This window comes from Stylophora pistillata, chromosome 1, assembly GCF_964205215.1.
Source record: "Stylophora pistillata chromosome 1, jaStyPist1.2, whole genome shotgun sequence".
In the NCBI taxonomy this organism is placed as follows: domain Eukaryota; kingdom Metazoa; phylum Cnidaria; class Anthozoa; order Scleractinia; family Pocilloporidae; genus Stylophora; species Stylophora pistillata.
This window is the reverse complement of record NC_142519.1, coordinates 25,789,222-25,816,728: the sequence shown is the minus strand read 5'-3', so window position 1 is coordinate 25,816,728 and position 27,507 is coordinate 25,789,222. Positions and strand designations below refer to the sequence as shown.

General features: G+C 38.3%; 2 protein-coding genes, 1 long non-coding RNA gene and 1 pseudogene across 6 annotated transcripts in view; 2 read left to right on the top strand and 2 right to left on the bottom strand.

The window, feature by feature from the left end:
- LOC148741820 (uncharacterized) overlaps positions 1 to 27,507 on the bottom strand; it is a 36,861-nt gene extending 9,354 nt beyond the window's left edge. Inside the window, exons 1-10 of one of the 3 annotated variants that reach the window (XM_088746859.1) lie at positions 27,368 to 27,507; positions 17,713 to 18,918; positions 17,141 to 17,418; positions 16,768 to 16,857; positions 16,467 to 16,586; positions 16,191 to 16,335; positions 15,791 to 15,923; positions 15,108 to 15,232; positions 14,520 to 14,636; positions 13,257 to 13,984 (exon numbers count right to left, since the gene is read on the bottom strand). In XM_088746859.1, coding sequence (XP_088602985.1) covers positions 13,875 to 13,984; positions 14,520 to 14,636; positions 15,108 to 15,232; positions 15,791 to 15,923; positions 16,191 to 16,335; positions 16,467 to 16,586; positions 16,768 to 16,857; positions 17,141 to 17,418; positions 17,713 to 18,918; positions 27,368 to 27,434 — 2,391 coding nt within the window. In that variant the 5' untranslated portion in view covers positions 27,435 to 27,507 and the 3' untranslated portion in view covers positions 13,257 to 13,874. Of the gene's footprint in view, positions 1 to 13,256; positions 13,985 to 14,519; positions 14,637 to 15,107; positions 15,233 to 15,790; positions 15,924 to 16,190; positions 16,336 to 16,466; positions 16,587 to 16,767; positions 16,858 to 17,140; positions 17,419 to 17,712; positions 18,919 to 21,075; positions 21,226 to 27,367 lie in introns of those variants that run through there. The other 2 variants (XM_088746861.1, XM_088746860.1) reach the window with 2 other exon arrangements.
- Positions 4,089 to 7,533, bottom strand: LOC148741823 (uncharacterized). 2 transcript variants are annotated; one of them, XM_088746857.1, is made up of 3 exons: positions 7,337 to 7,533; positions 7,170 to 7,220; positions 4,089 to 6,245 (listed from the first exon to the last, which is right to left on the bottom strand). In XM_088746857.1, the coding sequence occupies exon 3, from the start codon at positions 6,170 to 6,172 to the stop codon at positions 5,489 to 5,491; it is 684 nt and encodes a 227-aa protein (XP_088602983.1). In that variant the 5' UTR covers positions 6,173 to 6,245; positions 7,170 to 7,220; positions 7,337 to 7,533; the 3' UTR covers positions 4,089 to 5,488. The 2 variants fall into 2 exon arrangements, with proteins under 2 accessions (XP_088602983.1, XP_088602982.1); XM_088746856.1 differs by having other exon boundaries at positions 7,170 to 7,533.
- On the top strand, positions 9,620 to 13,720 carry LOC148741822 (nematocyst expressed protein 6-like; annotated as a pseudogene).
- LOC148741821 (uncharacterized) lies at positions 20,178 to 22,720 on the top strand. Its single transcript, XR_015995985.1, has 2 exons — positions 20,178 to 20,352; positions 22,305 to 22,720. It is a non-coding gene; the product is annotated as an uncharacterized LOC148741821 (long non-coding RNA).

Sequence of the window (27,507 nt, the reverse complement as noted above, 5' to 3'; positions counted from 1 at the left end):
AATTAATAATGTCATGTTGTTTTTTTTTTCCAGAGCCGTTTGCTGTAATTTGTCACAGAAATGGAAAGGCTTGAAAGAGGAAGATATTGTATCGAGAAAGAGAGCTATCATTTCGTTTCTCGAAAAATGACGAAAGCTCCTGTTAAAGGGTTCGTGAGCAAGAGAATTTAAATGGAGAGACAGAGAGAACGAGTGACACTTAAATGCTCCCGTTTAACCAAAGTACGAGTGCCCCATTCAAACAATGAAAGGCCGACGTTTTAAATTTCTAGAGAACAAGAGTCCAGAGTAATTTGTCGATTTATTTTTGTGTATAAATAAAATTATCATATACAAAAACCTGTAACGAGGATAGTAAATATTGTGGTGCGCCAGTTTTGCATTTTGCACAATCCATTAGCCAGGTACATAGGGCTCGTTTTTGTTGTTGTGATCACATTTTGACCACTTATTGCTTCTATTCACAACCTTTGATGATCAGACGATTTAGATATAGCACCGAGCGATCCACTTTTAGTGATGAAAAGAGAATGCCAAGGAATCTCTATAGCCGTAATCTTTCCATTTAGAATCTCTCCTTGCTTAGAAACACAATCATTTCAATCACGGACATTTTAGAATTACATTTAGGCTACTACTTGACAGATTTTACTAATTGTGAGTAAACTCAATTCTTAGAATTGAACTTGGTCTAGTTACATACCTGTCACCAATTTGGCTAATGATTATTTAGTTTAATACAGAGGTTTGAATAGCCGAAAAAGATTTCCCTTTTGAGTTTTAATTTCAGCAAAAAGTGGGCAATTGTGTATTTTTTTGCCAACATTTTCTGATAGCCAGTCTGCATCTCTTGAAATGCTTCTGCGTTTTTTTTTTCCGTTTTTTTTTTTTTGCCTTTATGTCATGCTCTTTAACTAATTCTGGGTATCTGTAAACCGCCACGAAAAAGAGACTACTGTGAGTTATCTTTGGTTCTAAGGGTTTCCTACTACAGAAGTATGAACGAGTTTGATTAATGAGACCGTTAAATCTTCGCAATCAAATCCATGAGGCTAATTTAAGAGTTTAGCTGTGTTGGCGATGAGCAAGAGATCACCTGATTATATTTTGGATGCTTCTGATGGAAAAAAAAAAGCAGTATTCATCTATAATCAGTTACTAACGCTAACAGGGAGAAGCTCACCTGTGTAAAATAGGACGGTTATGAACATAGGAGCCAGTGTAACCATGGTTACGCATTAACTTCTCACTCCCAGTTATTGCTACCTCGTCTCAATGAATAACGTGAAAGATTGTGTGCTTATGGAGCCTTGTGCACTCGAAACATCAACGAACCTCGTTATTTGCTACCCAGATAAACATTTTTTATTTATATTAACTGGGTGGGAGAGCAGCACTTACAGCGAGGTCCACTCTCCACGACAGAGAGCCAACTCGGTCAATTGGCACCTCGCTCAGGACCCTACGGCTTTTCCGGCCCTGCTCGCGCATCGCGTTTAGCCCTCGTACGTGGATTTTTCTCCAGTGGTATTCTGCAAACGTGTGCGGGGGCTACACAAGTCATGATACAGACAACTTATGCTTTCTATCAAGTTCCTGACTCTAGGCTAACATTTATTTAACTTCCAAGTAAATGTCTGGGCGAGGGATTTTTTTCTCCTATTTTATGGATAAGGATAAATTACTCTTTGTCACTATTCTGAATACATCCGTTATAAAACCGCATAGCTAGGATGCGGTTTACCCGACGTAAGCATCACCGTTTTAATTACTTTTAGAATACGGAAAAAAATTTTGTGGTGTTTGCATGGCCGCGCCCATGTTCGCAGCTCGAACACCGAACGAAATCTTACTTAAGTGAGTTATCTAATCAGTTTACGAAATTCGGCAAAATTGTACAATCACGTCAGCAGGATATGGTCCACTCTGTGAAAATCACCGGCAACGATTTCGCATAACTGAATGAGGCAAGGAAACTAGAGGGATAAATTGTTCCTATTTTTTGCGGGAGGCAAATGTGCCTTAAATCATGGACAAAAGAAAAATACATATGAAACATGTAAGCCTCGTAAATCAAATAAAATGATGAGATTATACGCTTCACGAATTGTTATATTGACTGACGTCAATACGCGATCACGTTTTTGGATTTCCGACTGTCGTCTAAGTCGGCACGAAAGAAGTCTCCTCTTTTACATAAGTTAGTCTTTTGAACAACCGGCTAGCATGCTGACTACAAATGCTTAAAAATTTTAATGCAACGGTATTTTCTGTAACAAAATGTTAGAGTCGGTTTGGTTGCCTTGCTATCCTTGTGAAGCTATGCTCGTGTTTGGTGGACTGTCTCTCTAAAGTCGATAATTCTCGTAAATTACTTCCAGTTGTACTTGAATTGCAGCAGAGTGTAGATATTAAAGTAGGTTGTTCTCTTTTGAATAACAGACTAAGATGCCAATATTACAATGTCTTAATGATGATAACAGAATAAGATGGAAAAAACGTGACTTGCGCTCAGTGACCTTGACGTTCTTTAGATAGACTGGTGCTCAATACTCAGCCAGATTATAACTCTCAGCTTAAATTTGGTGTCAATCGTAAAAGGATCCCCTGAGTGTGTTAATGTTTTTTTTTTATTATTGACATATTTTGTGAAACTAGAGCCACGATGAAGCACGCAAATGTACGACTCAGCGTAGTATAGACAGTGTAGTTGTTTACTACAAGTGCGTGGGCTCAAAATAATCATTAATGTTATTACAGCTACTGTTATCGTTACTATCATAGTTACATATGTCAGAGCACTTCTCGCAGTTTCTATAATTGCTGTTGATTTGCTTTGATTTGTGAAGATTTAGTATTTCAGCATTTTGTATGATCAAAGTCTGATCAACTAATTAGTTTTTAATTGTGTTGTTTAGCAGAAAAAATTCATGCGTCAGAGATGGACATGTTAGTAAAAGGAGCCTTATCCCCCCTCCCCCCCCCCATGAAACGGTATCTCTATTTGCAAGAAAACATCACTTGAACTAATCTTGCTTCTTCAGTTCTTCCTGAAATGCCTTCAACCAAACAATTTCTGTTCATAAAATACACCGTGAAGCACGTTTTCGCCGTTCAGTCCAAATTTTATTTAAGAGCTTTAGAGTCTGCGAATCTCAGCCTTCTGATTATTTATTCTTTTACACTTCTTTGTCCATTGAACCTCAAAGATACCTAGACCCAGCTGGGCGGTAACGGTTGGTAACCCTCTACACCCCGATAAATCATTATGTAGTGGTAAACACGGCGTACATGTTTCGCTGATACTCATCTGCTTAAATGGTAACCTACCCAATCCTAGTCCTTTGCCCATAATGGGTTGTTTGAAAGCCATTAATTGATCCAGGGTCAATGGTTCAAAATTGATTTGTATTCTTCTTGCGCAATATAAAAACATTGACGTTTATTTTTTGTATGATCTCTTTTCAGTGCGTGGGCCGGGAAACAGGAAGAACACGGTAACCTCGAACTTTCGATCATGATTAGGTTTTAACATCCGGCAGAGCTCAAAAGCGTAACATGTTTTTGAGATGGATCATTGTGCTCCCATCTCTTATGATTTACTTCCGACTACATTTGATAAGGCTTGGGACGGGAATTAAAACCGTAGTTGGCCTCTCGACACAAAAAGCTGTCATTTTGTTTTATATTATGGGTATCTCGTTGATTTCAAGTGCCGCATTCGACTGAAACCCCCCACAAAGATTACAAGTTACGAACTTTGGATTTACGGGTTAATAAGCTTCGTGTCTACAAATTTATATCCTATTTCTGCATTCGTAAATATCTAACAGTGGCCGTAGGCTTTGAAAGGGGTCGATTGATATCCTACCGGCTGTACGACTTCTAAATGTTTGAATTTTTAGTTTTGTTTCATGCGGCGCGTGACGTGAATTGCGAAAGGGTACTATTACGGAAGTAAGGTGGTTGTTCGTTTTCACAATGAACAAAGATGCCGATACTTCAATTTCACGAATGATGACAATATAAGGCAAAAGCTGACCTCAAGCAGAGTTTGACGTCTTCAATGATGTCCAAGCTGTAAGATGTTGTATGTTGGTGGCAATTTTAGTAAACAAATTACTAGTTATTTATTACCATTCTTACTGCGTGAAGCTCTACGTACATTGATACAGACAAATCAAACTTAAAATATTGACTGACGTCGTTAATGCTGCTTTGTATGCAAGGTTTGGTAAGTTTATGGCTGTTTTGATAAAAAAAAACTACCAATTATTCATTTCCATGCTTCCTGCGTGAAGCTCTACGTACATATGGACAAAATATAGCAAAACATCGTTTGACTTCGTCAGTGATGTCTTGTTTGCAAGATGTCGTAAGTCATATTCACTGCTATTTCAATAAAAAAATTATCACCAATTTATGACCATTCTTCCTGCGTCAAATTCTACGTACATACAGAGCAGGACTGTATTTTTGATAGGCCTTGCCAGTTGAAACATTTACCCCAGATAAACGCTTTACATCCACTTGTCAAACACTTCTAGGTATCAAAGCCGGCTCTCATGCGAACAGGAGGGGAACAAGACCAATACACAGACAAGCATTGTTCATTCTGTTTTTCAAGCTATCTTAGGCGGGTGTTAAGGACAAGTTATACCTCAGTAAGAGAGAGAGGGTAAATCGTCCTTATAAAATACACTTGTATAGCCCTTACCTCCGCTCAAATGAAAAGTGCATGAAAGAATAGCGCCTGTCACGAAGGTAAAATAAGACCAGTGGAAAAGTACTTTTCACCAGTTTGGGTGACACGTCTAATGGAGTAAGATGTATTTCTTGTGAATATAACTTGAAAAGTTCAGACAAACAGGCTATTCGTACATAATCTGTTGTATGCAGGGAGAAGTTATAGTTTAGACAAAGCATGAGGATAGTTTTTTTGTGATAGTTATATTCTAGCTAAACCATGGTTTGAAGAGTGTTTGCTGAGTAAAAACGAACAAGTTAAGGGAAACTCGTTTCTGCCTGTGTTATGATAAGGGAGAATTGGCAAAAGGTGGGTTAAGACTCCGAATTGGGAAGCCAATCATTCAGTTTGTCTTAGGTACCCTTACAATTTTCATATAAATTCCCTTTCAACTACACTTGCATGCTGGCTCGTCAACACACGAGGTGACATTGAAAGCTTGAGGTCTACTACAATAAGTTTTGAAGTTTCTAATTTCGAACAGTAATTTGCTACGACGTGAAACAGCTGATGGAGTCTGTCCATATTGGCATTTTTAGGCTTTTTAAGACGTTTTTCGTTGGATACCTTGGATTTAGTTTATTAGTATCACAGAGATGAGTTCAAGTTCAACTTTGCTCATCATATTCATACGTTTGTGAGAGATGAGAGCACTACAAGGAGTGTAGCTGGTTCCCTTCGTCAACCACTGAGCCTTGCTAGCTCGTAAACACCATTGTGCTTTGTCTCTCATTAGCCTCTTTAATATTCCATTTCGTCATCAGTCGCTGAACCGTGGGCAAGGGAATCCAACTGTTCATTTTTTCTGAGTCTCCTGGCGCGTTTCAATATTATCAAACTAATCTGTTTTTTCAAACAAAACAAAGCCAAACCAATGGCTACTCCAACGGAAGAAATTAGAGTCAAGGTTACAGCCAAGACAGTATCCAATGCATTGTTTGTTAAAATCACCCGATCTTGAATCCTTGAGTTATGATAACATTTGTAAGAGGAATTTACCGAGCCCCACCGTTCAAGGAAACCGTTGACATTTCTGTCAACTTCTTCAGTTGTTCCACATTCGGAGTCTCTAAGTATATAAGAACACTCTCTAGTAATTTGCCGACGGTCTTTCACGGCTAAAGCATCATGTTCTGATCGATGGTTGAAGGACACATAAACTTGCAAACAAGGATAATAAATTGTGCATTTTGAATTGCTGTTCCGTTTGATACAGTCGCATCGAAGTCTCTTGTCGTGAGTTGTGATTAACTTTGTCGCCGTGACAATACAGCATCCCAATTTAAATTTTGAACTTTCAATCTTTGGAAGGGTAACCAGAACCAAAACGAGGAGTAGAGACAAGACTGAAGTCACAAGGATTCCTTTGGCTACCCGTGTCACTTTCTTGACGAGTTTAGCTTGTTGCGACCGACGAACATTCATTTGGGTTGGACCCAAAAGAAATAGATGCTTACGATACTCAGTAAATTCTATACTTGCTTTGGAATACGGCTGCCTGTTTAGAATAAAACAAAAATATATATACGTCAACACTGAATAGCCGTTGGCTACATGTTATTTTATTCCAGTTTGTTCCAGCATTGTGACTGTTTTAAGATCTATAGCTTCAGGCTAATACACTAGTATGATTTGCTTATTATACTTATTTAGTTGCTCTATTTTAGATAACAGGTTTTTATTCAATAAACCGAACGTGCGGCCGGATAACGAAGTCAACGAAAATGTTATCAGAGAATTGATTAAACCCTACCACATGTTACGACCATTAATTTTCAATCGAAAATTTGATAGACCTGTGCGGTTTTTCTAACGATGAAATACAACTATTGTTATGCTTGATAATCATTCTAGTTTTCCATTGGTCTCTGCTCCCTGAAAATTTTATGTACGTGTGAAACATTTCGAGAGTGAATCATTTTAATAGCAAATTCGATTTAATTAAAACTGAAGAAAACGAGACGGCTGAAATAATACATTGACCAAACATCTTTCCTGAACATGTCAACCTGTAATTGTTATGTTCTCGACTATTGTGCGTTAAATTAAAATTCATGTGTCCAACATCAAAACATAGTTACGACAACATCAAAACGATGAACTAGTAAAAATGAAAAAATATTCTTTAGCATGTTCCGTTAGTTTTACGTAATAGTTTGAGTAATGTGATGCATTCTAAATTGCAACAGCGATGATCTTATGCATTTGTATGCTCTGCGGATTGTCGCTGTAATTGAATAGCGTGATTCGTCGAAAGACTTTCACTCTACTGTGATGACGATCGACTGGAGAAGTATTAAAGCCAAATTTTTACGTAAACACAACATTAGTTGCTTAACTAAGACTTACAACAGACAGAAACTACTATAAAAGACTACAGATTCGTTGGGAGTTTACCTTAGTAATACACGGAACTTCTTACCTGAGAGAGCAAAGCCACAATCCCCTCTTTTGAATATTTGATTATGCATCTCTTGTATTTTGATGATACATCAAAAAAAAAAAACAAGAACAAGACAATTTTAGCATGTTTAAGAAACCTCAAAAATTAATGCAGTCAGAAATATTGATCAAAAGTCTAAAAGTGACCTCGATTTGTAACGTTTCCTTCGTCTTACGGGCTCTATGAATTATTAACACTGGGATTCTCAAAAGCGGTTTTTACTCTGCCAGCACTACGTGATATTGACAGCCTTTGGAGTCTGCCCCAATAAGCTTTGAAGAGTTTCTAATTTCGGTCCATGATTTGCAACATATAGGTGATAGCGTCCGTCGGTGTTTACATTCTTTAGTCCTTTATTGCGTTTCCGTTGGTTACCTAATATTTTTTTAGAAGTTGGCCTCAGTTTAGTAGGATCATTAAAAAAATATGGCCAAAATAAGCCTTTCTCTTTATATTCAAATGGTCGTGAGAACCTGTCATTGATCAAATAGCCTAAGGTGTGTAAAAGTTATAAACAAAAAGCTTTGCTTAAAGCTAGCATGTTCGTAATTTAAGGAAAACATAGCGGAAGAGACGTGTCTACCAGACATTAAAGGAAAATATGAAGAAAACGACTAAAAATGGCGAGGAAAAAACTATAAATAAAAGACTGAAATAAAAGTCACTTCACTTATTGATTATTTCTGAGTTCTTTGTGGTCGCTATATCAAGACAATACCCGTAGTTTATCTCTTTCTTCATTCTTATAACCATCAAGCAGTTATTTGTCCGCCTAGGTGTCCTCTGAAAAGAGTTGTCCAAATATAAGGTTCCACTGTTGTTTCAATGTTTTGACGGTTGCAGGTAAATGCTTTTTAAAAAATCTAATGTCCATGAATACCAAATCATATCGCTGTTCTCAATTTTTGGAATCAAGCCTTTTAACCTTGTGTGTTTATTTTGTTTGCATAATGTTTTCCCGCCGACCAAACTGTAACTTGGTTTCGACCAGAGCGGGTACAGGTATCCAGGTCTTCGTAATCTTAGATTCTCACGGAAAGACCGCCGTTCATCGTGCTCAAGGACCTTTTCAATCTGAATGGAGCACGAAAAAACGGCGGAAATCTTCGAAATTCCTTTGCATTACTGCGATGATCAACCTAACCACCATCTATGAGTCAAAAAAACTTTAATCCCCACTGTGAAAAGATGTCCCGTTAAACTTCAAGGGAGACGTTTGCTAGTCACAAATAAGCCCCTGCGTGGAACTCCCCTTAAATCCATAAAAGGATGCGACAAAGTCGACAATGTTTGACTGAGAGTGTACATGAATACCGGCTAAAGAAAATTAGATCACGTTATTGAAAAATAAGATATTTTCCTGTTTTCTTACCTTAGTAACGTTTTCGTTAATATGGTACAATTCTTTCAATGCATGGCAATTTCCTGGCATGGCAATCTATCATACGTTCAAATGTACGGCACTGAGAAAGGTGAATCAGCAACCACATCTTAAGAGAGTGATACACGCTTTAATGAAAGTTGAGTCTCTAGGGGTTGGTAGGTTTTTAAAGAGTCTTCATCCGGGGTAGTCTCCTTCGCAGCCGTTGTTTGGGCTCGTCACGCAACGCTCCCTCCCCTACCAATGGTTGGTAGGGGAGGGAGCGTTGCGTGACGAGCCAAAACAACGGCTGCGAAGGAGACTTCATATAGGGGAAGCCAGAAAAAAACATGGATTGCTGTCGAATTATATCGTAAACCACAACCGATTAGTGGCCGGAAAAATATAAGTTACTTAGACCCGGTGATCAGAATCGACAATGTAAATGTGCCACGGTTATCTAAAAAAAAAAGGTTTAGTCCTAAAGCTCAAATAGATACTAGCAATAAAGCACTCAGATAATTCCTTTATGTAACAGACAAAACCGTCTATCATGATGCTCTTTAAAATGAAGATGTGGAGACATATGTAGACCTAGGGCCTATCCGCACTAGCGACAAAATTCAGTTTATTTAAACAAATTTTCTGTTATCATCACTTTACAAATGTCGGATGATTTGTCGCGGCTTGACAAATTTTGGCCGAAGCGGACAAATTTTCAAACGCACCGCCGACAAAATTTGTCGCGGGTAAAACCTTGGCAAAATCGACTAAATAAACAAAAACCGCGCTAAAATGTCGATCTGTTTGCCGTGTACGCCACCAGTGTGGTAATTGAACTAAGTTTAGTTTACCAAAAGATTTCAGTAATTGTCTTTCGTTGCGAAACTCGCGGATTTTACAACTTCAAACAACTTAAGATGAATCCTGGTAATTGGAGTTTGGATCCATAGGCAAATTATAGCGGCCAGTCTTGAGAGCAGGTCAGGCGCTGGATGCAGCCGGGCACGATACAACGGTGGAGTGATTTTCCGGTCGCCATTTCATGAGTCCCACCATGAAACAGTAGATGTGGCACAAGATTCAGAAGTGCCCACTCAAGGCAAAGGGAAAGGAAAAGGTAAATTAAATAAAATCACAGTGAATTACAGTATCAGTGCTATTTTTGGCTGTTAATCGAATTTGACAGATTTAATAGTAACGCCTTTTTCAGTGCGGATGCAACAGAGGAGACAAAATTTTGTCAGTACAAATTTGTCCTTTGATTTTGTCCGCAAAATTTTTGGTTTGTCTGCTAGTGCGGATAGGGCCTTATCTCCCCAGTCAAGTTCATACATGTGCTAAATAATTTCGTAAAGATCTTCCTCAGCGATAACAGAGAATGATTAAGTCGAAATTAAATCGAACCAAACTATGGGTCGATATCCAATAGTACCCGACCAACGCATCAATAACGGTTACTTGTTGTAATCCAGAAGGTCAAATGGTTGAATAAATAAGCAAGTCACCCGAATATTTAACCTCTTCTCCAATCTAAATGAAGTAACCTTAGTTTTTTTCTTCGTAGTACACTCCCAACTTTCAGTTATTCAGTGCGTTTCTCTTCATCACTCACAAGCTGTAGAGGAGTTTGTTTGTTTGTTTTCCAACATTAAGTACAAGTTGCAAACTTGAGCTGCAGTGAATTAACTAAAAATTCAGGGAAATCAGTTTGGGTGTCTTATTAAAAAAAAACTGCAGCATCTCATTGATGTTTATTTTTCAGTACCCGACTACAAAGATGATGTACCCGAACTGTACGAGGGGGACATGGCATTAACTAAACAACAGGTCCACATTCTTAAGCTGTCACGTCCAACCTTGAACAAGGTAGCAGACTGGAACCAAGAAGCTCAAACAAGATACGCCATAAGGAATATACGTCAACTCTGGCCAAACGGAATGATACCGTTTGAAATAAATCCATAAATCGGTACCTGATCATTTACTTTTCCCTCATCAGACTCTAGTCTAAAGCCTCATACATGTACTCATGGTTGCATTTGCGGTAATGAATGGTAGACGAAACCTTTTTGTCCTTCTCGTTGCCTTTTACTTCATTTAACACATGAATCATTCTAATATTTGGCTTTGTTTACATTTTTCCTTAAAATAAACAGACGATAGAGGAAGGCAACTGATCAGAAACTCGATGAAGGACTGGGAAACTCATGTTCCCTGTCTCCAATTTAAAAAGAGAGGGCAAGAGAGTGGATACATCGAGTTTGTTTACAAGACTGGGTAAGTGGAGGGTGAAATTAACATTACGAAAGTAGCTCAAGGCATAACCGCTACTTTTGACAGTTTGAGTATATTTGTTTTCAAAATATAGTTATTTACCGCCTCCCGGTTGGCTCAATTGCTTAGAGCGCCGGATTGTGTTGTGCTGGAGGTCGAGGGTTTGAGCTCCGGCCGGACCGATACTCATGGTCTTAAAATAAGTGAGGAGAATTTGCTACCTTTCTATAATCAAAAAATGGATAGATATTCTAGTCTTCTCGGATAAGGACGAATAAACCGTAGGCCCCGTCTCCTGCAGGGTTAGGGGTAGGAGACGATAATTTCCCACGCACGCGATTACTGTGTAATGGATGTCCTCCCCTGGGGTGGGATGGGTGGGAATTGGCCTTGAAAAGCCCCCATGCCGGGAGTGGTCAAGTAACGTATGTATGTATGTATTTACAACTTGAGGTAAATGAACGTATCGTTTAATGGATAAACAGTAAATTAAAATTGTAATTTCACGGTGTTGTCTTTACTTTCAATAGCTGCTGGTCTTATGTTGGTCACATTGGTGGACGTCCGGAATTCTCCATTGGACGGTTCACGGAGTAAGTTATAAAGAGGTGTGCGTAATTAACATGTATTCACATTATATAACTGATGTTTGCGATTTACATAAATCCCTCTAAACATGTCTATTTAATATTGAAAGGAGATCGTGATAAGTTTCCTTTTCCCCTAGTTCAGTTAAGTCGGATTGGAACTCTTTAGCAATTTTATGTATTGTTCATCCGCGTATCACATAGCAGAAACACTTACTACACTCTCGCTCATGAAAAATTTACGAAAAGACTGCCTCGCTGACTTTCAGCCCCTCATACTGAGACTCGGATCAAAACTACAGTGTCTGTTTTTGCCATTCTACATTCGTTGCTCATCATCTCAACCTTTAACTCCTAGAGGTGATTAACACGAAACTTCTCCCTATAATATCCATACTTTATCAGGCAAACAGGTAATGAGAATACTTAAACTTATCAGGTAGAACTTGTTATCGCTATCTAACACCAAATTCTCATGAGGAATTCACAAGGAAATGTGTAGCAGCTAGAGGAGAGAATTAACAATTAGATCTTGCGAGTTAGAGGGTTAATTTCCTGTTATTAAATCAGTACTTCTGGTTTCTGGTTCAGCACAGAGCATCTCAATAGTCCTTTTTACAGTTGTGGGCTTGGTGGCCAAGCCTTTGTACAGGAGTGATGCTAAGGGTGACCTTGTTATGATAGAGATGTTGCTGCTTTTCAAATGCAAATTTCTTTGTTATCATGCTAACTAGATACAGGTCTATATCACAACAGGGTCAACCTTAGCCTCACTCCTGTTCAAAGGCTTGGCCACCAAGTCCACAACTCTAAAAAGGACTATTGCAAACCGATCGGCTTAGAGCTCTGATTGTTGGTTAGTCTCTGTGCATGATTTGCTTTGGATCATCGAAGTAGCCGGAGGAGCTACTGAGTTCACTCGATTTTACGGAGTTTTAGCATGTACTAAATAGACATAAAAATTTACTGAAATCAATATGAAATTAATTGATAGAATCTAGAAATGTGAGGGAAAGGTATGGAGACGTCAAAACGGGATTTTTTCTCAGGGAGAAAATAAAATAAAATAGGTTGCCCTGGGTATTGAAACTTACGAGGCCCGAGTTTGAAACGTTTAACTGAGTTTGTGAGAAAGAGTTATTTGTGATGCTCAGAAATCTTCCTTGCTTCATATTTGAAGGAACTGCAGTTTGAAGATCATAACTCTCAATTTACGGAAACAACGAAATTACCCGCAACACTATGAATTAACTTCTGTAACCCTGACTGATAAGTTTTGAAGAAAAGTAAAATGTTCAAACCAGAATATGGTTTTAAAATTGTTAAAGGGATCCTCCCTGTGTGCAAGGATCAATCACTCACGAGTTAGGATACGCCATCGGATTTTTCCATCAACAGAATTGACGTGACAGGGATGACTACTGGTCAGCGGACATACATACATACATGCATACATACGTAGTGGTCAGCGGACATACATACATACAAACGTTAGTTGACCACTCCCCATGGGTGCTTTTCAGGGCCAACACCCACCCATCCCACCCCAGGGGAGGACATCCACCACACAGTAATCTCGTGCGTGGGAAATTAACGTCACCTACCCCTAACCCTGGAGGAGACGGGGCCTACGGTTTATTCGTCCTTATCCGAGAAGACTAGAATATCTATCCATTTCTTGATTATAGAAAGGTGGCAAATTCTCCTCGCTTATTTTAAGACCATGAGTATCGGTCCGGCCGGGGCTCGAACCCTCGACCTCCCGCACAATACAATCCGGCGCTCAAATCAATTGAGCCAACCGGGAGGCGGACTACGTTAAAATCAACTGGGAAAATATCGTGAGTGGTCAGTGTGAACAAGTTTAATCAGATTATGACTTTATGTGGAGAAAATGGGTTCATAATTAAGGAAAAGATTTCATTGTGCATTTCCATTTTTCATGATAACTGTACACTCGTACAGACACATTTGCTTTTACAATAAACACAGCGGTAAAATGATTTCCATAAATCAAATAGATTCATTTGATTTTACAGGTCGCCAAGATAAATTTTCGCCTCAGTTTTTATTTTTTCCTTGATGTGGAAAAAACCCGAAACACGTATAACCTCAAACAGGTCAGAAGGAACAACTTAGCACAGAGCGCGTTGAATTGTGTTCAATTGAGTGATTTGGCTTTCATGTCGAACATCCACTCAATGCTCGGTGCAACAGACGTGGCTCAATAAATTCTTTTTCTCATTTTTTTCACAGCGGCACCACAATCTCCATCTCCCGGCCTTGGCCTTCCCCAACCTGGTTAGTTTGTAACGATTTCAAGTAATTGGCTTTCATGTCGCTTGATTAATCGCTTGATTGATAACAATTGTCCTCTTCCCACCAGCTGAAGCTGGATGGTCTTATTGTTGTGGTGACCTTTGGATAGGAGATACCGTAATCATGGTACTTCACTGAAATTCATGCTCTTAGATTTGCATGTGCTGCCAGTAAAATCAAGCCAAGCATTAGAAATATTTTCATGCCATTGATAGGTGTTCCACTTGTTGTAGGTGTGAGTCCATCAGAAACTAAAAAAAAAAAGCATAATTATATTGGGTCCGCGACTTTTCTGCTACTACCTAGGCTCCTTCATAATCCTCATGCTTGGATCTATGTACAGAGTATTTGAAAAGCAGATCCAAACCATGATATATATGTAACCTTTTAACTTCAAAAATGTATTAGCATTTAACTTCTCATTGCAACATTTCTATATCATTCAGCAAACAGCTTAATTAAGAGACAGATTCATCAGAAGGGAAGGTTAAAGCTGTTATAAAACAGCAGTTGGACCAAGGAGGGATGATAAAGAATCTGACTGAATTGTTGCGGGTACAATTAGACGATGAGGGGGATACTCTGGAGAAAACATTCTCATTTAGAACGTTATTATACATTATGAGTGCGGTAACCTCGGTTTTGGCCGATAAAGTGAGAGAAGGGCATCTGGTGTTTGGTTGTCTTGTAAGATCAAACAGTGTTTCCTTCTAGCTGGGGCCCCATGCTTTATCAGAGTAGTTTCTTGAGTGGTTTAGTTAAAGGCAAATCATTGATGTTCCTTACCTGTAGGGTTACTTGTGGGGACATGGCAACTCTTTGTTGGCCGAAATTCTCCTAGTTTTGCTGGAGAGCGTTCCATAATGAAGTCAAAAGTTTGGGATGGTTCACTGACCTGTCTCTCTATAATTAACGAAGAAAAGAGAGATTATTAATTGTTTTAAACATGAACTTTTAAACTTTTCTCCATTCAGGCATCTTTCAGGAACAACCAGCTCTCCAGGGTTATTAGTAAACACTTTCTCAATCTTTAACCCTGTAACTCCCATGAGTGATCAAGAGATAATTTCTTCTTACAATATCAAGCAAACAAGTATTGAGAATATAAAAATTAAGATCATTAATAATGGGATTACTAGTTAATCCAATGCCAAATTCTCTGAACTAACAACATAAGAATTGCTTTGCGGACAGTAAGGAAAATTACAAGCGAGATATTGCGTGTAAAAGGGTTGATCAAGCTGTAGCAAACGTATCATGCAGTGGATGATGTATGCTTTAGAATATGACAGGTAAGAAGAACGAACGGACTCAGAAGAAATTCAAAGGCAACAGAGAAATCTATTCAGTCAAAAGTCTCACTCAAGTTCTTACCATTTCCAATGATCCCAAATTTGACTGTGACACAGTCTTGAACTTCACTGCCCTCTGTTCGGATATAAAACAACCGCCATGATGGGATTTTAAGTGCAGCGCTAATTGTCTTTGTGAAGGTGACTCTGAGGAAAAAGCAAAGGAAACCTTTCATTTCACTTCTTTCCTGTTGAATGAGACAAAGTCTGTGTTGTTTAGTCTAAAACTAGGATGTGGCTTTTTTTTTTGGTTACGTTGTGGTTGTTTTTTAGGTTGTTTTGCTTTAGGACACCCTGTGCCCTCTTACATAATACTGTTTCTTGGTCACATGACCAAAATGCCAGAGTTTCTCACACGTGTCTTTGAAGGCTGCATTAAAATTGTTCGGGAAAGCGTCTTCTTCTACTCCATATGGTACACAATGTGAGTAAATTTTTGTCCGTAGTCTTTAGTTAACCTTTATATTTATTTTGTCATTTAATTTATTTTTCCCTAGTTTTCACCGCTCCATGACCTTTTGACCCAGACCACTTTCGTGATTCGCAAGTGATAAAGTGTTATTTGTCGAAACGCTTAGTTTTTACTGTGCATACTCATCATGTGTTTTTCAAGAAAATGCGTGGAAAGAAAAAAAAAAGCTTTGATTTTATATCACTGAGCTGAGGATGTTTGGTATTTAATCCCAATACATACTTTCGCCTTACTTGGAAAATGTAGCTCCCTTGACGTACTTCAGTGTTTTCTCAATGTACAACGAAGGAACTGGTGTAATGGAAGCACAAGCCAAGCGGGCAGCCCCAGCGTCTTCTGCATGTACCACAACTCCACGACCAATAACTATGAATGAAATATAGACCTTACTAGTTAAGAGATCGTTTTTGTCATTTGAGGGGTTCCTCATTGAATATAGTTTTTCGGACAGAAGGCAAAGAGGTTGAAGGCGCACTCTAAAGGAAAACCAGTTTCGCGTTCTCACGCTTTAATTTGTTCAGTTTCTGAAACAGAAAAACTAAAATCGATAGAATTTTGCCAGGTTTGACTCATGCTGGTTTGATAACTCAAAGCCAAGTCTCTTTTTAAATTGTGAAAAGTATGGTTTTTTACCTGACATTTCTCCAAATAAGGGAAGGTCAGGATCGGTGTAGAAACTCTGTCCTGTTCCAACGTTCAGCATCGCATGTTTGCCGGAAAGGTCGCCGACTTCACACCTCAGCATATTACTAGAGAAGCATGTTGACTTGTAAGTTCCCTGGAAAATGGGAAAGAAGAAGGAAATACTTTGTTACTTGAGTACTGATTTGGGAGCTATTTAGCCATTAAGTGAACTTCTGATCTGAGATGCTACTGTTTAGAAATGCTGTCTTTGACAAATATACTTACTTTCAAATCTACTTCATAAGGGTTGTAATGTCCTCCCAAACTTTTACACCTTTCACCCATGGCTGCATAAGTGTCACCCCCTTCAGGCTTTACATGGACGTGCCACTTGTGATTCAGGCTCTGATTAGTAAAAGAAACAATCAGCCATGTTAATCTGAGGCTTGATAAGATTTCAACATTGCAGCTACAATTTGAAATTCCTTCAAGTCATTGTTCTTGAAAATCAGGGAAATAAGTTGGTTGCATTGTGAATACTCATCAGCGAATGAATCAAATGATATCTGTATGTATCAAGACATACCTTTTGGCTGGAGTTAGAAACGTATTTGAGATCAACGTAAATTGAGGTTTCCTCTGGCATCATAGTGTTGTCATTCTCCTTGTATTGGATCTGAATGGAAGCAATGGAAGTTGTGCTTGTTATTATTGGGATAAAACCGAGATTTGTAAAAATGATAGGCTGACATAGCATTCAATGAAAGAACCGTTTGTGAAATGTCTGATTGGCTGTTCTTTCCAGGTGAACTGGTTCCTGGATAGCATGCAGTTTTATTGTAGACATAGGAGGATAGACTAGGATACTAGTGCCGTCGTATTCTCTTGCTGAAAACGAGAGTGTAGAGCCGCAAAAAATGATTCTTAAATATTTATTATTTTTTGAAGAAATGACTTACCAATAGAATGTATCCTTTAAGAGCAGGCCCTGTGAAAGTTATCTTTGTTTTCATTGCAAACATGTTGTCCCCTTCCATTACCTGGCGCACATCGGCACACACCCATCTCAAGCCTCCCATCGTCTTCATTTTGTGGATTACAATAGAACGGCCGTGGATGCTGTTTTTCCCAAATAATGGCAGATTGAAGTCAATGTGTTCTCCTTTGTAACTCGTCAAGTTTAATAGCGATCCGTATTTTCCACTCAGGTCTCCGATCTCGTATTCATCATTGGTGCCTAGGAGTTAGGTTAGTGGAGAAAGAAAATTGATGAGTGTGCTTTGTGGGTGGTTAGGATATTGTCTATTACAAAAATACACAAACCTGACATAAACAGAAGGTACGTTGTAAACCTTAAGGAGGCAATATTTTGGCAGTTACCAAACAATAGAGTAAATAATGAAATACACTGAAATTCTAAAGTTATTATTAAAACATAGCTGAAGAATCTAGTAACGTGAACACAATATGGTGCCGGGTAATTACCGCGATAAGCATGCTGAAGTATAGAATGAGTCGAAGTAAAACATACCAATTCCTGGAGGCGGACTGGAACTAGTGTTAATACCAAAGGGATTCCAGTGGCCACCCAGGTATCCTCCAGCACAAGATTCCATACCGGTGTACTGCATCTGCCATGGACTGGGATAGTTGTGCACGTGATATCCCTGGGACTCTTTTCTTAGACCAGTAAGGTTGACTTCTGTTATGGAAGGATCAAAAGGAGACGGCTGAGTAATCCTAAGATATCCTCCTACACCATCATGGATGTTTGGATCGAACGAAGCTCTGACAACCTTTGGTTTCACTTTCATGATTTTGGCGCAGGCGAAAGGCTTCAGCGTGTCACTCCTGGAGAACAAGGCAATTACTTTACCGATAACACCTTTAGCACCACTAAGGGGAAGGTTGGAGTCTATAAGGGCAGCCTTGGTTTTGGATTGGTTCTTCGTCGCCATAGATAGTGTGATGTTGCCATGTTTGGACGTCAAATCGCCAATGGAACAATTGTTGTGCATCATCTGGCTGCAGTTGCTGTTATCTGTGCCATAAGGGTTGAATGTGGCGCTTACCGTTCCACAAGAAGCTGAATCTTGAATTTTCCAAGTAAATACCTCTTCGGATGTGGCGTCATTGACGTAGAATAGATTGACATAGACATTAGTGTCCGAGTTTACATCTGCTTGTCTCAAGTACACAACACCCGCTACAGGAGCCTTGAAAGCAGCTACAGCTGTTAACATGGGCCTTGTTGGAGTAATGAGGGCGCATGCTTTGGGTGTTTCACCGCTGTATAACACAAGTGTCCTACCCATGATGCTGTGTGGACCTTTTATAGGAATGATCAAACTTAGGTTTGTGAAATTTTGCTGTGATGAATCAGGGTCAAGATATCCAAGTAATCCCGTCAGGTCTCCAATTGCGCATGCTCTAAACCTTGCTGCACTTTGTAAACTGCACGAACTGTTGTAGTCTCCGGCTTCCATGGCCATTCTAGGATCGAAGACAGCTCCCAATGCAGATCCACTGCAGCTCATAGCCGCATTACCGTCGTAGATCATAGGCAGTTCATGAATGCGCCATGCTAGAGTCTCGTCAATGCCTGTTAAGTTAACCGTGACACTTGTTGAGCCTTCATGTTGTGATGGCGAAAATATCACGTAACCTTTTATTCCGCTCATACTGAAAACCGCTTTAAGCTGATGTTCAGAGGCCACTGCGGACTGAAGGATACATCCTGTAAAGCAAATAGTATTTTAAATAATCTAGTACACTAATCAACAATGTTTTCATTTTGTGTGTTGAATATATTTCAGTTATGCTCGGGTTTTGTCTGGATTGTTCCTATGTATTTTTTAACATGCCGAAATCAATCTAATTTCTAACTCAAAAACATGGTCAGATCTATGATGTCAGAAAAGGGTTGGAAAAGAAGAAGCGTGTTGTTGACTTTTAGTCTTTTTTCTGTCATAGAAACTCATACATCTACGCATACTTTTTTTAGGATGTTATCAGTCGTAAGTATCGTTTACTGAAAGACCCAAATCCATACATGCTGATTGATCATTCTAAACGGTTTGTTGTTTGTCAACGATGAAAGTGGCTTTGTGGAGCGCGATTATCACGCGGCCTCGTCTGAGTTAAGTTCATCCCTGCACGCGAAATAGAGGTGAAAGGTAGAGGGTAATGAGTTATCGTTGTCGGTCCGTGGGAGAAAAATAGTTGTTGTCAATATTATTTCTCTATTTTGAATAATGAGTGTTCCTCGGTGGGGGTCTATGGCTTCCGAAAGAACTTTACGCAAAAGAATTTCAATTTTGTGACAGATAATTAATCAGTTTATAGTATCGTATCTGATCCTGTCCTTTTAGCAAGAAAAATGTAAAGAATGATTATGTAGCTAATAGATAGACATATGTAACTAAATGGTTAATGGATATGAATTAATGAGTTAATAAATAAATAAATGAGCCCCAAATAGACGAGGAAGGACGACCAACAATTTTTATGACCACCAATAATCATGCTTAAGTCTGCCAATTACAAGATATAAGGTAATTTATAGAACGTGTATCAGGTAAGACTATGATCAATCGCACCACTGATTAGTTTGTTTGAACTCGACCTCAAGGAGTCATTAAATGGGAACCATTCTAAAATACCAGACAAACAAAAGTTATTCGCCTTGACAGACTCTATCTTGAATTTTTTCCTGTGGAAGGAAGACGTAGTCCGGCCATAAAACTCTCATGAACATGATAAAGTCTGCTCGATCCGAAGGAGTTTTGTAACTGATTAGAGAATGAATCTGACTAGATATATCACGATATAAAAAACGAAATGCATATGCAAACGAAATAATTTGCTTTCCTGTTTCACTGATAAGGGTTTCAAGTGCTTCTTTTTGTCTGTAAGTCTGCGATGTCAGCATTTCCGTGTTAAAACAGTATGCAAATTTCGCTGTTCAAGTACAGATGAAACAAAAGTAACCCCAAGGTGCATATTTGCATATGTTAGATCAATTTCTTTATAGCAGGAACTTTTAGGCTGACGTTGAGTACAAAATGATCGCATGGAATAAATCAAAGCCAGATTTGATTGCGAACGGATCCCAATTTTACAAAAGATTAACCTCGTGTCGTCTAAGACTTTGCTGAACGATTGACTGGATGTAAGTATTTTTTAAAGCATTTTAGTAATGACAAAATGATCAAAATACTCATCTGTAAGCTAAAAAAATATATCTTGTTAAAACTTGTGTTATATTGAGTCCGAAAGAAGTTTGATTATAACGCTTTACGTCTAAATATATATACCTACGGCAAACAATCGCTAAAAACTTCTAGAGTGTAATCAGTTTTGAAAACACTGCCTCAACTGTAGTGCACATTTAGTGTCGTGAATTTTAGATAAGTCTCTTCTATCTCTCACTGATTGTTTTTAACTAACTTATTGAGTAACCTGTCGATTTAAATGGAGCGGTAAAAGGGCATAACTTTCTGGAAATGGTTTTTGAACTACTTTAACACGCCGTACTTGCATGATCTTTTTTTCGTAACTGGAATGAATGGAATTCAAATGAAGAAAGCATAATAGTGAGAACCTATACCTATTTCTTAAATTAAACCCTTTTTGGATCCCAAATTGGGCAAAGGTTAGTGTTGGTGAATATTCTGTCGCTCCGCCATAGGCTCTGCTAACTTCCCGTCTTTTGTGTCTTTCGACAAGTTGAGACAAGAACACGCTGGTTACCAAGAAAGCATAACCGCAGAAAAGCAGAGGAAAATTGAAAAAAAACAAACAAAAAACAAATCAAAACAAAACAAAACAAAAAAAAAAACGTATCCACCATTGTGTAAAAGCGAGAATAAATTTGATGATAAGGTGTACTCACCAGTGGACAAAAGTACGATCAGATACGTCGTTATCAATGTAAAAGGCATAGTGGAACTCAATTGGGGCTTGTGGTACAATGAAGCTAGAAAGTTTGCAGGTTCATCAGCTTTTGCGTCCTCAAATTAACTGCTTTTGACGTGAGAGAGTGCACTGCTTTTGAGCCGTTTGCTAATTATTATTTCAGATTGAACAAAGCTGGGAAATTTATTACCTTGAGGGGGTAATTACCATTAAAAAGTAAATTGCCATTTCCTTTGTAATGCCTAAAAGTTACGTCATACGGCTTTTTTTAGCGCATTAATTTTTCCGGTAATGCTGAAGCTGAATTACGTTAGTGAAACAAAATTAATGTGTGTCGTGTATGAAACTTGAAAAAGCTACGACAATGTACATATTGATTGAAAGTTTCCCGTATTGACTTGTAATAGACTATAGATGGACATCCTTCATTTCTTAAGGAAGTAATCTTTTTCGTGAAGATTGCAGGGGAGAGTCAGTATGACCGCAAATATAACTCTTCAGTTGACGTGCCAACTCAGCCAAGAAAATAGTGAAAACTGTGATGAGCTACCGCCATGGAATAGTTATCTGATAGGGGTTTCAACATTTTTATATGAGAAAAACCTCGAGATTTAAGCAACCGAATAAATTACCCAGCAAACTTGATATAAAAAAAAGACTGACTAACCATTTGTACCAACTAAGCAGTATCACCATCAGACTTAACCCAAGCACTCTACAGAACTAAAATATTTGCTCAGTATTTGAAGCATTGTGAAAGTATCACTTAATCTTGTAGCAAAGTGCCCAGGGATATAAAAATGAGTGTTAAAATATCAATCGAAGCAAAAGACACAGACTGTCAAGTAAATCACGGTTAAGGGTTTGTTTTTCAACTCTAACAGGGCAAAGTCCAATATTCACCAAAACTATAACCAAATAAGTCTCTGGCAATGAACAAACGACAGATCATGTTTTATTTTTACTTCTGTTTAATTAGCCTATTCAACAAATTCCGCTTTCCTGCAGCTTCTTTGAATTGAAAGCGGTCCAATGTTTAAAGTATCACCCAATTGGAAATGCCGATTTATGACATTTGATGGGCTTGACGTAAATGAGAGAATTAATTTCTGAGCATATTCATTTTGTCAATTAGAGAGATTTTTCCAGTTTCAATGTTTTTTACCGAAACTTTTTCTTTTCTTTTTTTTTTTTTTTCTTTCATAGATCAGTCCGTCTCTAGAAACAGCTCATCAATATTCATCGAAACACAACTATTCCTAGACTGAGTTCTCAAAGACACGGCATTTATTTCAGTTTGAGGAAGCGTTGAACTGAATTTTATCTCAGCAGTAAACAAGTCCCTCGGGAGTTTGCGTGATCTTCCCCTTAAACCGGGTCTACTTGAAGCCACTCTTTGAACCACAAGCAAGCCTAATTAGGGTGAAATATCAAGCGTTTCGTAGGGCCAGGTCTGCAGGTTTGCGATTTAATTTTTTATCATAGTAAACGCGCTCCAACGCTATGTTAAACATTAAAAAACTGAATTTCAAGGCTATCTTTCATATTTATGCCTGAAGCTATGTATGAATTAAAGATATTCTAGACTTGTGTCAAGTAAAGGAATAAATAATGTTATGCGGTTTTTTTGCTAGAGCAGTTTCCTGTAATTTGTCACAGAAATGGAAAGGCTTGAAGGAGGGAAGATATTGTAACGAGAAATAGAGCTATCATTTCGTTTCTTGAAAAATGACGAAAGTTCCTGTTACAGGTTTCGTGAGAAAGAGTATTTAAATGGAGAGACAGAGAGAACGAGTGACACCAAAATGCTCCCGTTAAACCAAATTATAGACCACTTTCATAAATGGCTGCCGTATTAATATTCTTTTGTTTAAATTTAAATTAGCCCTACTGGCATCGCTTGAGATAATGTATTCTTTTGAATTTTGTAATGGAGAACGAGGCCAGAGGGCTAATTTAAATTTAAACAAAAGAATATTAATCCGGCAGCCATTTATGAAAGTGGTCAATGAGTGTCCCATTCAAACACTGAAAGGCCGACATTTTAAATTTCTAGAGAAGAAGAGTCCAGAGTAATTTGTCGATTTATTTTTGTGTATCAATAAAATTATCATACACAAAAACCTCTAACGAGGATAGTAAATATTGTGGTGCGCCAGTTTTGCATTTTGCACAATCCATTAGAGGTACATAGGGCTCGTTGTTGTTGTTGTGATCACGTTTTGACCACTCATTGCTCGTATTCACAACCTTTCATGATCAGACAACTTAGATATAGCACCGAGCGATCCACTTTTAGTGATGAAAAGAGAGTGCCTAGGAATATCTATAGCTGTAATCTTTCCATTTAGAATTTCTCCTTGCTTAGAAAGACAATCATTTCAATCAGGGGCATTTTAGAATTACATTTAGGCTACTACTTGACAAATTTTACTAATTGTGAGTAAACTCAATTCTTAGAATTGAACTTGGTCTAGTTACATACCTGTCACCAATTTTTCTGGATTTTTCTCCAGTGGTATTCTGCAAACGTGTGCGGGGGCCACACAAGTCATGATACAGACAACTTATGCTTTCTACCAGGTTCCTTACTCTAGGCTAACATTTATTGAACTTCCAAGTAAATGTCTGGGCGAAGGATTTTTTTTCTCCTATTTTATGAATAAGGATAAATTACTCTTTCGCACTATTCTGAATACATCCGTTATAAAACCGCATAGCTAGGATGTGGTTTACTCAACGTAAGTATTACCGTTTTAATTACTTTCAGAATGCGGAAAAATTTTTTACGGTGTTTGCATGGCCGCGCCCATGTTCGCAGCTCTAGCACCGAACGAAATCTTATCTAAGTGAGTTATCTAATAAGTTCACGAAATTCAGCAGAATTGTACTATCACGTCAGCAGGATATGGTCCACTCAATGTGAAAAGCACCGGCAATGATTTCGCATAACTGAATGAGGCCAGGAAACTAGAGGGATAAATTGTTCCTATGTTTTGCGGGAGGCAAATGTGCCTTAAATCATTGACAAAAGAAAAGTACATATGAAACACAAGTCTCGTAAATCAAATAAAATGATGAGATTATACGCTTCACGAATTGTTCTTTTGACTGACGTCACTGTTTCGCGATCACGTTTTTGGATTTCCGACTGTCGTCTAACTCGGCACCGTCTCCTCTTTTACGCAAGTCAGTCTTTTGAACAACCGGCTAGCATGCTGACTACAAATGCTTAAAAATTTTATATGTAACGATATTTTCTGTAACAAAATGTTAGAGTCGGTTTGGTTGCCTTGCTATCCTTGTGAAGCTATGCTCGTGTTTAGTGGATTGTGTCTCGATCATGCACGCTACTCATGTCATCCACGAATTGTTCATCGATGTCAAAATTGGCCGCATTCTGCGAGTTTATTTGACCAATGTAGCACGTTTGACCGTTTTTTCTTTGTTCAAAGGAGGTGAAGGAAAGTGAGTCAGCTTTGTTAAAAATAAAATATACGCTAAAGCGTCGTAATTATTTTCCGCATATTCACGAATATTTATATGGTAGGCCAAGTTGGTACCTGGTTTGATCGATCAATTTCAATGATTTGAATTAAGAAATAGTTAAATTTACCCATGCATTAGATCACTTTGCGTTCTATCTATTGATGAATCTAAAACTTGCTTCAGCTCTCTACTTCGCTTGAGGGTTCGAAAATATCACTTACTATTAGTCAGGGTTGTTGTCGATTTTACTTGAATTTTCAATGAAGTTGTAAAGGCTTGAACGGAGTTCAGGAATCCAGATCGAACAATTCTCAAAGGTAATGATTCACCTAGCTGCAACGAAAAAAACTAACTGGAAAATATAAAATGAAACGCGATTGAGGAAATTTGCAGAAACGGAAGCTTAAAAAACAATCCGGAATTCGACGGGGTTTAATTTGGGCCCGCGTGAAGCGTGCATGAACACACATCTAGCCATAACTGATAAAACGGTTTAATTCTGAATGTGTACACTGTTGTATCTTTCAGATATGCATTGAATACTTGGATAATAAACGAGAACTGTTATTTTAAAAAAAATTCCAGTGGATCTGAACACTGTACCAACACAGGATACCAAAGTTGCATTTGTATCCAACATATGATATATTACATACAAACATAACTAAGGCCAGTCTTATACAATGCTGATATACAGTGCCAAAAATTACATTGTACGCCTGAAAGACCTGGGTTGTCGGATGGGAAACTATGGCATTACGTTGGCAATTTGTTTATTTGCTGTTCTACCGTTACCCTATTTGTGTTAACATATCAGTTTCGCTCTGAGGAAGAGCTAACGCTGGAAACGTGTTTACAGGAAACACACATCAGGTGATTTAAAATGGTGACGTACCCTGATTGACATCTTTCATTAGTTTGTTCAAAATAACTGATCGTGCGTGAGGCTACAAATTAGCAGCGAGGTTTTAATGATGAAAGAACAGCAATTTTGGTGATTGTTGTTTATTTTTAATTGGTAATTATTTCGTCGTATTGGTTCTAAGACTTTTTCCATTATTTTCCTGCTTTGTCGTCGACCTTTTAGTCGAAAGTGTCACAAAAAGTATTGAGTAAAGTGTATGAAAGGAAAGAATGCCTCAAGGTCCTCTTAAGAGCCCCTTTGTCACAGGCCGTGCATCAATATATGATTATTATTTGCAGTTTCTTATGTAAAAGCAGTTTATGAACCGTAACATGTTGTGCGTTGATCAATCCAATCATCCCATCCTCGCTTTTTTAAGCGAAAACTTCATTTGGCCGAATGAAATTCTGACAGCCTTAAAAGTCTTAGCCCTTTTCATTGTGCACATACCGTTTCCACTGAAAGACCGAAGAAAGGGTGATAGTTAACAGTCGAACTTGAAAGCTTAGTTTGTAAGTCACCAGAATTTTCAGGTGCATTACTTTTCTTTAACGTATGTGATGTTTTTTTCTAGCATCAGCATCCGCAAAGGTGATTTGTTAGGAAAGAGGCCTATGTTTGTATCTATATATTCCTTTGGTACAAATTGATGTGAACCAAATGGTTGTGTGCAGGTGGAGGAGTTCATTTCCAGCCCGTTGAGAATTCTCTCCTGACTTAGTACTTATAAAAAAAACCAGATCGTTGATGATAATAAAGAAGAACTCTTTGCAGCGATCACGATTGATCTCTGAAGAGTTTCGTTACAAGGAATTGAAGAATTATTTAATATCTAACAATGATTTATTATGACAATTAGGCAAAACGAAAGACTCTGTTTGAAGCAACTACGTCAATTATGCTCAGGCTGTATATTCAAACCGAAAGGTTTGATAAACTTCAATTGTCAGGAAAAGGGCCCCAAGCCTGATAATGTTCTGTTTTTTTTTTCCTGGTTGTAATCAGTAGACTTCAAGATTTCCTTTTGTAATTTGCTTAAATAAATTTCCAGGTCGAGACTAGCATTGCCATGATCTCTGTCAATCATGATAACTTAATTTTTCAGATAAAGTTTTCGGTTGTTACTTGCGTAACGTTATCAGGGATTTGCGTCAGCCTTTGATCGATTTCCCCTTATCCCAAACACCTCGTTTAAGAAAAAACCACACAGTTTTGATGTTGGCTCGCTCTTTTTTGTGCTAGTGTTAGGGTTTTTTTCTTATTGCGTAGCCAATTCTGCATTCGTCATACCTCAGCGTTTATTCTCGTTTCGCAACAGGCGGTAGTGACTTTTTTATCAAACTTTTTCAATTACATATCCATTTTACTGAGGTTTAGGGGATTTTGATAATGTTAAAGTTTATGTTGGATGGTTGGACAGGATGCCCAAAAGGAAAAAAGTAAAAAATTGAATTGCCTTTTTCTTCGAACATTTCCCTTTCGCCATATTGCGCCTTCCGAAACTCCTGCTGTCTCGTTGACCTTTGTCAACTTAAATCCTTCACCCTTAAACTTTCAACCACTATCTAACTTTTCAGCTATCATTACATAATTATAGTATTTAAAGCTTTTTCACACATATAGTGTGCAACAGCCGATCAGAATTAAGAGGGAAGACACAGAACAGATGATAATTCAAAGAAACCGCGTAGGGAAAACTGCTTGAAGCGCGGAAAACGCGAATGATGAAGTTATGACCGGTTTTATCTTTGCCATTGTTTCGCTGAAATCCGTGCGACAAATTCGTGATTAGAGCTTGCGTTAGCTACGATTAAGGGTTTGTAAATGGTTTTGATGGTTTAAGAAGATAGCTCCTAAACCTTGGTTGGAGGCTTACCTGTGTAAAGGAGGATGATGAAATATTGGGTGATGGATATAGCAGACATACTGGAGGACGCGCCCATGGTTCACTTCTTGTGCTAAGCAGGTTCAATCTCAATTCGATCAGCGAATCAAAGTGAATTTGTCAAACAAGCG